This window comes from Scardinius erythrophthalmus (assembly GCF_964197995.2).
Source record: "Scardinius erythrophthalmus genome assembly, chromosome: 12".
NCBI classification, from domain to species: Eukaryota; Metazoa; Chordata; class Actinopteri; order Cypriniformes; family Leuciscidae; genus Scardinius; species Scardinius erythrophthalmus.
Genome location: NC_138232.1, coordinates 1943013 through 1958082, shown reverse-complemented (window position 1 = coordinate 1958082; position 15070 = coordinate 1943013). Strand labels below are relative to the sequence as shown.

Genomic DNA, 15070 nt, shown 5'->3' with positions numbered 1-15070 from the left:
TATTATATTATTTGATTTGATTTTTGATTTGATTTGATTTATTTTTCTGGGAAATTAAACAATAAAATAATAAAATAACAATGAAATGACAATGATATAACCAAAAAAAAAGGAGTAGGCTGAAGCCAAGGCTTATATTTGCCTACCCTATTAAATCACATACCTGAAGAATCAGCACTATAAATTATAAACAAAAAAAACAAACAAACAAAAAAAAAAACAGCATACATAATTATACAATACTGCACATACACATTTTTTTTATATTAACAAAATTTACATACTAACTGAATAATCATTAACAATTTTCTTTTTACATTTTGTTTTAAAGCTAAACAGAGAAGTACATAATTTCAAATCATCTTCTAGTAAATTCCATAATTTCACACCCATAACTGATACACATCTAGATTTAACATTAATTCTTTCTTTTCCACATTCAAACATAAACAGGCCTCTTAAGTTATATCTACCCTCTCTTAACTTAAATAATTTCTGAATACCAGATGGAAGACTTTTATTAAGTGCTCTATACATTATTTCCGCTATTTTTATATATACGATATCTGTAAATTTTAAGGTATTACTTTGAATAAATAGTTTATTAGTTGGTTCACGATATCCTACCTTATTAATAATTCTAATTGCTCTTTTTTGTAACTTAATTAATACAGCTATATTAGTTTTATTTGCATTTCCCCATATTTCTGAACAATATGACATATAAGGCATTACTAATGAGGAATATATAATTCTCAAACCTATTTTATTTCTTAAATCTTTTATATTATACAATATTCCTACAGATTTTGCTACCTTACTTCTGATGTATTCAATATGTGGTTTCCAATATGTTTAATGTTAATTATATTATATTATATTATATTATATTATATTATATTATATTATATTATATTATATTATATTATATTATATTATATTATATTATATTATATTATATTATATTATATCATATTATGTTATATTATGTTATGTTATATTATATCATGTTATATTGTATTATATTATATCATATTATATTATGTTATATTGTATTATATTATATTATATTATTTTATATTATATATGTTATATTGTATTATTTTATATTATATCATATTATATTATGTTATACTGTATTATATTATATTATATTATATTATATTATATTATATTGTATTGTATTATATCATATCATATTATGTTATATTATGTTATGTTATATTATATCATGTTATATTGTATTATATCATTTTATATTATGTTATATTGTATTATATTATATTATATCATTTTATATTATGTTATATTATATACGTTATATTGTATTATATTATATTATATCATTTATATTCTATTATGTTATATTATACTATGTTATATTATATTATATTACATTATATCATATGATGGGGGTGAAATGTGAGCCAGAAATCAGCCAATGACAGAGACTGAATTACTGTACAGGAACAGAAATGATTTGATGAGTACCTGAAGCTGACGGTTTTCCTGATGTCCCACAGATCACTCTGACCACCATCGGCTACGGAGATAAATATCCCATCACCTGGAACGGGCGTCTCCTGGCGGCGGCCTTCACGCTGATCGGCGTGTCCTTCTTCGCTCTGCCTGCGGTCAGTCTCCGGGGATCGCTAGGACAAATGAAGTCTAACCGGCTGTTAATGGAGTGATGTGTGCAGAGAGCAAACCGCTGAATTACATCAGTGCAGTTTATTATGAATATAAAAATCCCTCGAGCCACTTAATGTGTTTTTCTTCAGAGCAGTTCTGCTACATCGTTTCAGATTTACTGGAACCATAGTTTAACATTTTGTAGCACTTTACTTAAAGCCTTTATAATGCATTTTTAAAGGTTTTCATAATGCATGTAATAATGCATTATATTTTTCACCAATAATTGTAACCAAAGTCAAAATGCATTATAATATTTGTAGATTCCTTAAATCCTGCGATCTGAAATTGGTTGTTTGTCATGTGTATGCTTTCTATGCTTTCTTTTCTATAATACATAAGTAGACATGTATTATAAATGTGTCTACAGTTAATCATGAGATCGGATCATACAATGCATTATAAGGTGCATTACAAGGCATAATTAATGATGCATTATAATACTTAAAGAATGCATTATATATTTTAAAACTTCAAATAAAGTCCTGCAAGAGTCCATCTATTCACATCCAAACAGCAAGTATTCTGGTGACCCTGTTTATTCAGAGAGAAAGTGACTAAATTACAAACAAAACTGAATTATTCGACTGTTTTTGCTGCAAAAACCTGGTAACTGAAGCTGAAGGGAAACAATAACCAAATAAAAGACTTGATCTGAAGACGTGACCTCTTTAATGTCGTGTCGCTCCATATTCGTGCAGCGTAATGGACTCAGTTTCAGGAAAAGCTCCAGTCATCATTAAAGAAGTTTCTTTTTATTCTCCGCAGGGAATTCTGGGCTCTGGGTTTGCCTTGAAGGTTCAGGAACAGCATCGGCAGAAACACTTCGAGAAGCGCAGAAATCCTGCAGCTGGACTCATTCAGGTACATCTATCTATCTATCTATCTATCTATCTATCTATCTATCTATCTATCTATCTATCTATCTATCTATCTATCTATCTATCTATCTATCTATCTATCTATCTATCTATCTATCTATCTATCTATATCTACCTATCTATCTATCTATCTATCTGTCTATATCTATCTATCTATCTATCTGTCATTCTATCTATCTGTCTATTATATTTATTTATTGTAAAAACATAAACAAACATATACAAAAACATAAGACTTGTTTAATTTTTAACAATTGCAATATAAATTCATACATAAGTTATATTAATGGAAAAAAATCAGATAGTCTGCAGTCAATTAACATCTCATGAAGTCGTAAACACAATCCATTTTTCTCAGTATTGCAAATATTAATGAAAAATTCCTTAAAGGGGGGGTGAAATGCTATTTCATGCATACTGAGTTTTTTACACTGGTAAAGAGTTGGATTCCCATGCTAAACATGGACAAAGTTTCAAAAACTAAGTTGTACGTTTGAAGGAGTATTTCTGTGCCAAAAATTGTCCTTCCGGTTTGTCACAAGTTTCGGAAAGTTTTTTTCGAGTATGGCTCTGTCTTACGTAAGAGAGGGCGGAATTTCCTTATATGGGTCCTTCTCCGGTAAGATCGCGGGCGCGCGCGCACTCGTAAACCAGAGCAAGAGAGTGAAAGCAGTTCGCCATCAAAGCGCCCTGCCCGGCTTTTGGGAAGCCAATGTCACCAAAGAAGTGTGTTTTTGGTTGCCAGGGCAAGACAACCCTGCACAGATTCCCAAAGAACCCAGCGTTAAGGCACCAGTGGATGGAGTTTGTTTTCCTGAGCATAAACGGAGTTGTGTAAGACTGTTGTTCCCTGCATTTCGACGATGATTGTTTTATAAACAAAGCCCAGATCGACGGATTTGCAGATCGTCTAATGCTTAAGAATCGAGCAGTCACAATGATAAAGGTTCGGTGAGTAAAACTGCTTCTATTGTCTCTGTGTGTTGTTACTAGCTCGGCGCGTTAGCACAGCTTTAGCTTCGCCCACACGGCCCGCCTCCAGACGCTCGTTTTTTTCCGGAAAGACTCGGAACACCCTATCTTTCTTTGATAAAAATAATAAAACTAAAGACTTTTTGGAGACATGAAGGATGCAATATTACTCTATAGGTACTCAAGATTAACAGGAGATTGAGTGAAAATGAGCATTTCACCCCCCCTTTAATGAAAACCATTGTATGGTTTCAAACCTGAATGAATTTGAATTATTATTCCTGTAATGTATGTTGTATTGTAACATGACTGTGATCTCTCAGGCTGCCTGGAGGTTTTACGCCACAAACCTGAACCGCACGGATCTCCACTCGACGTGGGACTATTACGAGAGAACCGTATCGGTGCCCATGTACAGGTACACACACACACACACACACACCTCTTCACACACTCCCATCCTCCATCTGATTCTCTCTCTATCCCAGCATTCCTCTGGGCTGTCAGATGAGATCTCCTCAGACGTCTCGTCATCGATCTGCTCACCTTTCAGGCTGTTTTGTGCAGATAGTGAAGGTTAACAGTGCTGTCCACACACTCACTTCATCTATACCTGCGGATGCCAGATTTTATACATCATATTTCACGCTTTGATATCAAATCTAATCTGCAGGCGGTATGCATGTCATATGTGATGTGTTGCATCTGCTAATGCTGCTTTTGAGTCATAAGAGAGAGTGTGTAGATGCCAATCACAAGTTTATGACATGCATTAAACTGTTAGTAATAGATATGAAGCATCTATTGCACTGATCGCTCAATGCAGTGGAGTTTAAAAAATATAATTTTGTATGATATACTCTACCATAAAAAATAACTTCTGATTAAATTTATACTTTTATTCATTGAATTGATCAAAAATAGAATTTCGAATGTTACAAAATGTTTCTATTTCAAATGTTCTTCAGAACTTTCTATTAATCAAGGATCCTTAAGAGCCGTTTTCAACATTATTAATAATTATAAATGTTTCTTGAGCATCAAATCATCATATCAGAATGATTTCTGAAGGATCATGCGTGACACTGAAGACTGGAGTAATGATGCTGAAAATTCAGCTTTGATCACAGGAATAAATTACATTTTATTATAAATTCACATAGAAGACACTTATTTTAAATTGTAGTATTATTTAACAATTTTACTGTATTTTATTTTTTATCAAATAAATGCAGACTTGGTGAGCATAACAAAATAAAAAAACAAATTACTCAAGCCCCAAAAATGTATGTGCAATGGAATCTCTAATTAGTGGCGTTTATGTCAGGCATTATTATTATTATTATTATCGTTGTATTTCATGTGAGAACCAGCAGTGTTTTTGTTAAAAACTCATCAAAGCGCATCATCACAATGGATTCTAGCTGTGATATTCATGTGCATTTCTCTCTCTGTCCTTCTTTCATTTAAGTTCACAGTCAGCAATCGGCTATATTTATTAATAACCTTGTTAGTTTTTGTCGATTCATCCGTCCAAAGAAGCTTCCAGATTTACATAAGCATTGCGCAGCATTTCCTCTTCACACATGGTGTGTGTGCCAACAGCTTCTGTGTGTTTTCCCAGACTCATCCCTCCGCTGAACCAGCTCGATCTGCTGAGAAACCTCAAGAGCAAATCCGGCCTCTCCTTTAGGTAACGGAAAATGGCAGGTTTTTAAAATGCACTTTTATTTTTGATTCTCTCACATAAATGTGTTAATGAATTGAATTGTGGCATCTCAAGCTAAATTAATATATATTAAAGGGGTCATGAGAAATCAAATTTGCCTTCATCATTTGACATATAAGAGGTCTTTAAAACATGCAAGTTTCAGAGCTAAAAACGTCCTGGGCTGCGTTTCCCGATAACGTTGTCTCTTAGCGCGCTACGTAGACTCTTAAGGTATAACTTAACTAAAGGTATAGCATTTTTAGGCATGTTCCCCGAACCATCCCTTCTTACGTGCGACGTTACCCAGTGCTGTCCGTGGCGATGCTGCTGAATTGGTTGATATCGATGGCTCGAGAATCAATCATTCTCTCGTGCAGGGGCTGTTTCACTGCGTTATGTGAGAAAGCGGTGTTCTTTATAAAAGAAGCACTTCAGAAAGAGTTGAAATTGCATTTATTAGGACTCATGGGATATTATAAAAAATAATCCAAACTATAATAGCCTATAATAGCCTAGCCTACATATTTTTAAATTGTATCATATATTGCTGCCATAATAACCATTTTTACATTTTTACGTGCTCTTTCCCATTTTTGTTCGCTGAGGTGGAGCTGCGATGAAATAGTGTTCTTGGAAATACTTTCAGCATTTCAGTAATAAAAGTGTACATATTACAGTGATCAAAAAGGGTTTAAACAGTGGATTTTGAATCTCTTCTTGTAAACTCAGAGATGTGGATTTAGACGGCAATTAAATTACCACACGACCTGTTTGTCAAAAAACAGTAGGTATTAATTTGGCCAGGGATTTTACGCGGGTTGGGTGAGAAAAAACAAGTAATAAAAACTCAGTGAGTGTTTTAGCGCAATTTTCTGACCTCATGGGATCACAACACTAAGAGATAGTAAATCTTTTCCTGGATTTTTTTTGTGCGTTCCCGAGATTAGACCTTCCTTAACATAATGCCGAAAACCCGAAGTCTCTAGGTGGTCTGGTTGAGGAGTAGATAGAAGTGCAAGATTGGTGCGCACAGACGCACAGAACAGAAATCATGAGTTAACAAGCGCAATTTCCGGGGGAAAATAGTGCTAAAAACTGACATTATGGATTCGGACGGCACTAAAATCACAGACTTACTCCTGTAAATGTTAAAAATACCGTACGAGCCCATGAGAAACAATTAGCGTCCGAATAGGCCTAGGACTTAACTACAGTAGCCTATGCTTTCACTGGCCTTTAAAAGCCCTCTTTAATTAAATTAATAATATAATATATATAATAATATAATAAAAAATCTAACAGCAATCAGTTTAATGACAATTTTATTCTTTGCATGAAAACACTTGAATTAGCCTAACTGAACACTGTCTGGGTGTGTCAAAACTTCAGAATTATATTCGTATAGACCTGCAACAGTGATAAGGTAAAGCTAAGAGCGGTCCAGAACAACCTTACGAAAGTATGACTTACAGAAGATATACTTAACTAAGAGCCTTTCGGGAAACATGTATTATCGATAAGGTACAGCTTAAGGTGTAACTTAAGAACGACGTAGCGTTAAGAAGGTTACGGGAAACGCAGCCCAGCTCATTATAAACAAAGTATTTATTTAATCAGGGTCTGTGACGTCACACGGGCAAATACATTTGCATAATTACTCAAGGAAAATATTAAATTAAGTTAAAAAAATGTCATGATCCCCCTAATATTTATTAGGATGTAGTTCAAAAAGGTAACCTGTGTTCAGTTTGTTAAAGGACAAAAGTATGATTTTGTGTTCCAACACAGGAAGGAAGCCGAAGCCTCTCCAGGGTGAGTAAAAATCATATTTCACCTCAAAACAGTGTTTCTTCTAATGTTAAATGTCATGTGTAATGCTTTCCTTTGCATGCATCGTGTCAGTTTCAGTGTCATCAGTTCTGTCAGCACAGGACGTGTTTTAGAGATGTTGTTTGTGTGCAAATATTTTACCAGTCCAGGGATGCACGTCCACATCAATGAACACATTGTGTGCGTGTGCACGTGTGTATGAGTGTATTAGTGTGACCTTGTTTGTGTGCAGACAGATGTGTAGCGTTTAATAAGCCAAATGCACATCAACATATCCGCCCACAGAATCTCCTGCTCCTTCCCTCCAGGGAAACACTTCATAATAACATTCATTAACAAACATTATGTAATGCAGATCATGCAGATATGAATATGAACAACTGTTTGATTGTACTTTATTAGTAATAATTTTTTTGGGGGAATGTACCGAATACAACTGCAAATACATGAGGCTAAATTACAACTTTCAATTAAATTATCATACACTCAAAAAAAAATTTTCATTATTATTTATTTTATGCATTTATTATGTATTTGAATTGCATATAAAGTTTCCATTCATTTGGATTACACAGTTTTAACATAAAAACAAATGTGATGCATTTTTGTCAGTCATTCATAAATGAAAGCGGTCAGATTTCTGTAACAGTACTAATACACTGATTGTGTTTTTTTATATTGTGTGGTTTATATATTTATCATCAAATAAATCCAATTTGTTTTAATCTCATACATTTTAACTTACTGTACATGTTGAACTTATACATCTTCATACTTTTTAACTGAACACATTTATGCTGATTCTAATCTATCTGAATAAATGAGTTTGAAAATATGATTATTTAAATGAAATCATACATATGCAAATAGTTAATAATAAAATGTGCAATGATTTTTAAGTGCAGAAATCTGACCTGAATATGCATCAAGTCTATTAGTTTGTTTATGTTAAAACTGTGTAGTCTAAACGGATGGGAATTTTATATGCATTTCAAATGCATAAATCTCAAATTTAGGCCTAATTTGTTTGTTTTTTGTGCAAACATATGCAAAAGACATGCTGTTGAATTGATAAAAATGTAATGCACACTCAAAGTGGTGATGCAATGCAGAATTAGACAATTATGCGTGTTTTAAGACCTTTTTCAGATATATTCAGGACATTTGATCAAATAAATATAGTCCTGCAATCATAAAAATATCAATCAACATCAGAATGTGTAAGTGGAAACCCATCTAACAAACATATGTTCTAAGAATATTTGCTAACGTTCCCTATTAAGTTATGAACAGAACAAGTTATTTCTGAATGCTCAAAAATACCAGTTTTTTAAAGGGATAGTTCACTTTGAAATTAAATTTTGGTATGTTTTAGCTTGTAGATGTAGGTGTAGGTGTCTTTGTTTCCGCAGTAGTTTCAATTTGGATATTTTTAGGTCAACCGTTCTTGTCTGACAGTCATATCATGCAGGTCTATGGTCACTGTCTCAAAGAGCATGCACAGAGTCCAAATTAAACAATTCCCCATCGTAAGTACACATTGATGACCTAAGACCCGAAACGAGCGGTTTGTGTGAGAAAACGAACAGTATTTATATCGTTTTTACCTCTTATAACACAACCACGTCCAAGTCATCTCAGGGCGCGCGCGCTTCCTGGTGTGTGACGTGTGCGCGCGTTCTGGCTTAGTCTGCGCAAGCGCCGGAAAGTGTACAAGAGGTAAAAACAATATAAATACTGTTACATCTCTAAAGACACCTACATCTTGGATGCCCTTGAGGTAAGCTGAAACATACCAAAATTTAATTTCAAAGTGAACTATCCCTTTAAATGTTCTAAAAACGAACGTTGGAGAAAACATTAAAGAAATGTTTGCGCTACTTTCTCATTTTGCAAGTATTATGGGAACGTTACTTTTAAATGTACTCTGAACTATCTGAAAAAAGTCTTTTGTAACATTTAAAAAACATTAGGCTAAATGTTTCAGAAAAACGTTCCACGAATGATGTATAAAACCACGTTTAACATTTTGAGAACATTATTGAAGACCACATACATTTCAACGAACGTTCTATTAATGTCACAGGAAGAATGTTTGTTCACAAAAACAAGTCTCTAACTTTTAATCCCTGATACCCGTTGACAGTCAGAAAGTGAGTCTGAAGGAGCGCGTGTTCTCCAGCCCGAGGAACTCTGCGAGTAAAGGGAAGAACTCTCCTCAGGGCCAGCAGCCGCTCCGACGCTCGCCCAGTGCAAACAGCATCGAGGACAGCCCGTCCAAAGTTCCCAAGAGCCTCAGCTTCGGCCAGTCCAGTCGGGCCAGACAAGCCTTCCGCTTTAAAGGGGCCGCGTCCCGCCAGAACTCAGAAGGTGAGGCAAACGCCCCGCTCCTGTGCACCACTGTTGCCTTCTGCATCTGTACGCTTTGGTCATGGTTTGGTTGTTGTAGGTGTTAATCAGTGAAAAAGAACTCATATACTGTATATGTTCGTATAGGTGTGTTCCGATTAATATGACAGTCATCACAGTTGTAGACTCACAAGTGATCAGTTGACTTAACTTAAAACTTAAAATTGAGGAAACCTGTGTTTTAAAATTATTAAGTAAATAAACGTCATGCTTAATCAAAAAAATGGTGTCAAGTTCAAATAACTTAATTTTTTCAATTAAGCATTAAGTTTATTTACTTGATAATTTTAAGGCAACGGGTTTACTCAATTTTTTTAAGTAAGTGAACTGAACACTTTTTGCAGTGTTGTGAAGCGCAACATCACTGTAGTTTGTGTACTTGAAGTTGCATTGGATAAAATGTCAGAGGATTAAAAACTAGTGCCTGGTCTTGTTTTTGAGATCATTCAAAACTGGTTTGGCATCAAAGACTTTAGATATACAAACACATTACTTATGAATGGGACAAAGTGCAGTGCACAATATGGCGGAATTAGTCCCGCCTTCTAAATAAAAGAACCAATCGGCAATTGGTAAAGTCATTGTGTCACTGCAGCTGTCGTTAGAAGCTCCGGCTGCCTTGAAATGTATGCTTTTTTAAGGCTATTCAAGTGTAACAACATTTATGGGAAATTCATATCAGAATTGTCTGATGATTTGAAATATTTAATTTAACTCTTTCCCCGCCATTGACGGAAATTTGTGGCTTTACTTGTTTTCACTGTTATACAGTAGGGGGCGCTATTACACATCTTCTGAAAGAGTACTGAATCTCCTGATCAAAAACACAGGCTAAAAGGACTAGAAAAGAAATGAAAAAGTATTGCTTATACGTTGTAGTCTTTAAAAATAATTATATTTTCTCAGCATTTTGTTCAAAATGTTTTTTTTTTGTCTGAAACTTTCCCACTTTCAAGTGTTTTCAAGAATGCATGAAGCTGGAATAAATAAAAAAATCAGAGGCTCTGCTCATTCTTTTGATATATTCAGATATTCATGCGACAAAATATTTTGGGGGCCATGAAATTTTAGTGAAAATTATCAAAAATGCTGGCGGGGAACGAGTTAAATGTGAGTGTGAGGAGCAGATTCCCCCATTCAAGTAGATTGGATGTGGTCTTGGATGCCCAAAAATACAAAAGGGACTTTATTAGGCTTGAATAAGTTGCATTGAGATTTTTTAGAAGAATCCTCTGGTGAGAAAGTGTGACGACAGAAACTAGATTAAATTCATACAATCCAGATAGACTCTACTAGTTCCACACATCAGGATTCTTATTCTGTCTTTCTGTTGTGCCATTGCATGTGATTTCAGTATCGTGATCAGTGTACTTCTTTCTGTCTGTGTTATTTGTGCAAGTTTATCTCATATATAATCAAGTGTTGCATTTGCTGCCAATGTTTCTTGTGGAGAAACTGTGAGACGAATATTCTTGTGCTAATTATTTTCTTAGCTAATATGTGTAATAATTTATTAATATTCAAGATAACTACTAGTTTTATGATTGGTATGAATACAGTATAGGATTTCATGACATAAATTATGGCATAAATATATATTATTTTACATACCAATCATAACATTTGGCTTGAATCGTTAGACTGTGTTTGTTGGAATATTGAAATATAATTTATGAAAAAGTCTGTGCTTTGGTTACACTTTCCACAAAGTGCAAATTCATCGATTCGCTTCAAGTGGACATTTGATTTAAGAATGTACAGTTTCAGATGATTAATTATTAGTCGTCAGCTCTTGATAAAAACACGTGACAGAATCACACGGACAGAAGCAGCTTGTGGAAAGAACGACCTTTGTAATCCATGTGTGCGTTTATGATTTTCCCCTCATTTTTTCTGATGAATGTGGATCCTGATGCTGTCCTTTCCGTTTCTATGTTGGATGCTGATGCTAAAGTGCTCATTGAGATGCAAGAGGAAGATTTGAGACACAGGAACTCTCCAGGTCAGGCGATCCAGATGGGTCGAGCTCCTATATTCAATCAAACTAACCAGCTACAACTACCAGTCTGCAAATATGCTTTCAATTTGGTTTGGGCGTTAAAAAATATAATTGTATTGAATTATTTGACATTAGTTAAGCAGTATTACACAATCATGCTGTTGTTCTGAATATTAACTTGTGATTTCACTAGTCCAGTTTAATTCCTTATGTGCTTTAATTGGGTTTCATTCAAAGGAGGGTTCAAACGTGAGCTCACTTTGATACAGCATGTTATATGCTTTTTTTTTAACCTATTTAAAGCTACATTATATAAAATTGTCCATTCTTATTTGACTGCATATCTCTCAGGACCGCTTGGATGAATTTAAAGAGACTCAAATGTGAACTTCAGATACTCTGTATATAGTGCTGTTTTACAGCATCCACATCATGAATAATATTGATGAAACTCCTTAAAATTCTGTCTTCAATTACTCACCCAGTAGTTTTGGGTGAACTACAGTTGATGGGACCCAGTATTTTTTCCCTCACATACTATGGAAGTCAATGGGGTCCATCAACTGTTTAGTTACCCATTTTCTTCAAAATATCTTCTTTTTTGTTTAGTTTTGGAACAACTTGAGGGTGAGTAAATGATGACAGAATAAAACTAACCCTTTAAATGTACCTGCATTTAAGGATTTAGCCGTCATTTGGACAAATCTGCTAATATGGCCACCAAAAACTTCAGCGGCCAGTTATCTCAAATATGATTGTCTGATCCTCATGAAATTTTGACATATGTGCATATTCTTCTTTAAGAGGCACTGTACCAAATTCAGTGTAACTCAGCCACTACGTGTTGCTGTAATAAGCAAATATATAACTCAGCCATATGTGACCATATGGGGTTATGTGACATTTTCGATTGAAAAAAGACCTAATGTTTCAACCTCAACATACAGTAGACATTTGTTCTGATTCACATTAGACATTTCTTACCAAAAAATGATTCAGGGAATTTTTTAATTATCTTTTGTTTTGCAGATTACATTTTCAATTGAATTTTGATGCGCAGTCCACATTGACTAATAAGCCTGTTTCACGTAAACTCAGTGTGCAAACTTAACAAATTTTGGTGCGCAAGGACGCCAGGACAATCTGAAGACATGCACCAAATTTCATGAAAATATCCCTAGAGGGCGCTACAATAGTGAGCTTCATCTCCACAGCTCATTTAATAGAGGAAACTGATTAAAATGTGATTTGTTTGGATCCAGATCATTACCACTTGTATATTGAGTTCATCACAGCGGTCTGAGGATATGCCAGTCTGTGAAATCTTACCTGCTTTAAATACTGGACTGTCCATTGAGCTTTCTCTTTGATTTTGAACTACATTTTCCAAAAGTATTTGTTGGGAATCTGATGTGTTATATATGTTGACATGTTTGCATGTTCACATTGCTTTGAAAAGAATTAGCATGATGGTTTTTCTTATTGTTTTTGCTCTCTAAAATAATTCTGTTACTAAAGTATAGCTTGTGAAATATATTCAATGTCCTAAAACATGAATATATACAAGATTATTGGGTTCTGACTACAATTTTGCCATATTAGCAGTAACAGATTTAAAGCAATAATTAAAATTGAATGCAAGTTACATTTAAATCCAATGAAAGCAAACGGTAGATTACAGTTCACATTGCACATGTTTTTTACACTGAGATCCAAGGTGGATTTAAGATATTCTGTGATGCAACTAAACAACTTCTGTATTTCATGTTCAAATATATTTTATAAGTGCTTCATTAATGTTATTTTATCAGTGATGAGTTTCTTTAATAGTATCATTACATTTTCTTATTTTAGTTGTTTTTAGAAGCTTCTAGCCATTGCAGCTAGTCATGCTGTGCTAGTAATGATGCTGTAAAGGTCTTGCTGTCATCTATACATTGATCAGATGGTTAGCATATATTTTAATGTATAGCAATATTTAGAATAGCGTTCATACTTGATGTTGTTCACACATATATCAAAAAGTAAGTGAAATCCATGTGATTGTGAGAATGTCCTGATGTCTTGTGCAGAATTCAAACTGCACCTTCACTTGAATGTCATTTCATTGTATTTAAACACTGACACTCTTTGAGAACTTGAACATTTCACATCATACGAGAAAGAGTGTGTCATTTCTCTGACGGTGAATGATTTATTTGAAGCGTTGAGGCTTTGATTAACTGCAGTGCACAACAAAAGAATAACTTTACAACTAAAATCTGGTTCACCTTCAGAGAATTTACTAGTTTCAACAACAACAAAAAAATCAAAATGCATTTTTTTTTCCATTATTATGAGCATTGTTCCTTGACGTTTCTAGATTTAAAGCAGGTTTGTTTTGTGGTTGTTTTTGTAACCAGCCTTTATTACCATCTCTCCTCCCCAAACTATCGCAGCAATTGAAGGGTTAATCAGTAAGAGATTATCACAATCGGCTGGACCCGTTTTTACCAACCCTAGAACTAGTGCTAGTTGATGGCTGCAAACTTTGCTCCTGTACCTGCATGTGAGGAAAACTAGTTAGTCCCGAGGAGGAAACTTGAATGCAATGAAACACCACAGAGCTGAGGAACAACTATCAACCTCAATAACCCATTTCAGAGCATCATTATTCACTCGAGGGACAGTTGTTTCGAGGCTCTGTGGTTTATTTGGCATAATAAGCACAGGTAGATTTATTCTTACGCTCCTGCCCGGCTCCAGATGGTCTGGGAACACAGGAGAAAGACACTGTGGCCCAAAATCACAGATGAAATCAGCGTTTTGCATGGAAACAAGAAAAAGGGCTGGTTAGTGTTAAGTAATGACTCTAGATCAGTTGTTCTCAACTGGTGGGTCTTGACCTAAAAATGTTTTTTTGGTAAAAGAAAATGATCCGTATTTCATTTAATACTGGTTACAGGTTTGGTATTGTGTTGGGTTGCAACTTGCACCATAAAACCAGTTGAGAACTGCTGTAGAAAACTCAATGTATTATGAAGTCCAGCACTGAGATACTTTACATTCAAGTTTAATATCATTGAAAAAAGTGAACGCTATTGATGAAACCGTTTCTTTGTGGCCATTAACAGCGCTTTATTACCTCACTCATAGTCAAAACAGTGTGTTAAATAATGTCTTTTGACTGACTTGCTTTGCTAAATGGATTTTCACTGGTTCCAAACTGAGTCTGCTGAAAAATCTTAGTTAAATGATATGGCGTAGTTTACTGCCGTTTGCTTGTACAGCCACCTCAACTATGTGTTTGGACTTTAAGTCACGCTTAAAGCTACACTGTGTTATTTTTTAAGTTGATTCTTAGCAAAAAACACTTTGTTCTTTCAAAATGATATGTACTCATTAATGTGTAATTACTTCTACCAACTAATCAAGTATTCTCGTAAGCGTAGAATCTGCCATTTATAATACATACGAGTGAGTCGCTCGAATGGCGGCAGCCATGTTGCGCCTCCATCTTGAAAATACATTAGCCAAAGAGGGACATACCTGGAAATTCAAGCTTTGCCTTTCGCGTTTTTACACTCAGTGGCGCCG

At 34.6% G+C, this 15070-nt stretch overlaps 1 protein-coding gene across 3 annotated transcripts in view; it reads left to right on the top strand.

Annotated features, from left to right (window-relative positions):
• Positions 1-15070, top strand: part of kcnq2b (potassium voltage-gated channel, KQT-like subfamily, member 2b) — a gene marked incomplete at both ends in the record, with an annotated part of 54013 nt that overhangs the window by 25829 nt on the left and 13114 nt on the right. For 2 of the 3 annotated variants that reach the window (XM_081380195.1, XM_081380194.1), the window contains 7 exons: positions 1524-1634; positions 2461-2556; positions 3869-3963; positions 5170-5238; positions 7045-7068; positions 9233-9456; positions 11450-11497. In XM_081380195.1, coding sequence (XP_081236321.1) covers positions 1524-1634; positions 2461-2556; positions 3869-3963; positions 5170-5238; positions 7045-7068; positions 9233-9456; positions 11450-11497 — 667 coding nt within the window. The remainder of the gene's footprint in view (positions 1-1523; positions 1635-2460; positions 2557-3868; positions 3964-5169; positions 5239-7044; positions 7069-9232; positions 9457-11449; positions 11498-15070) is intronic. The other variant, XM_081380196.1, reaches the window with a different exon arrangement.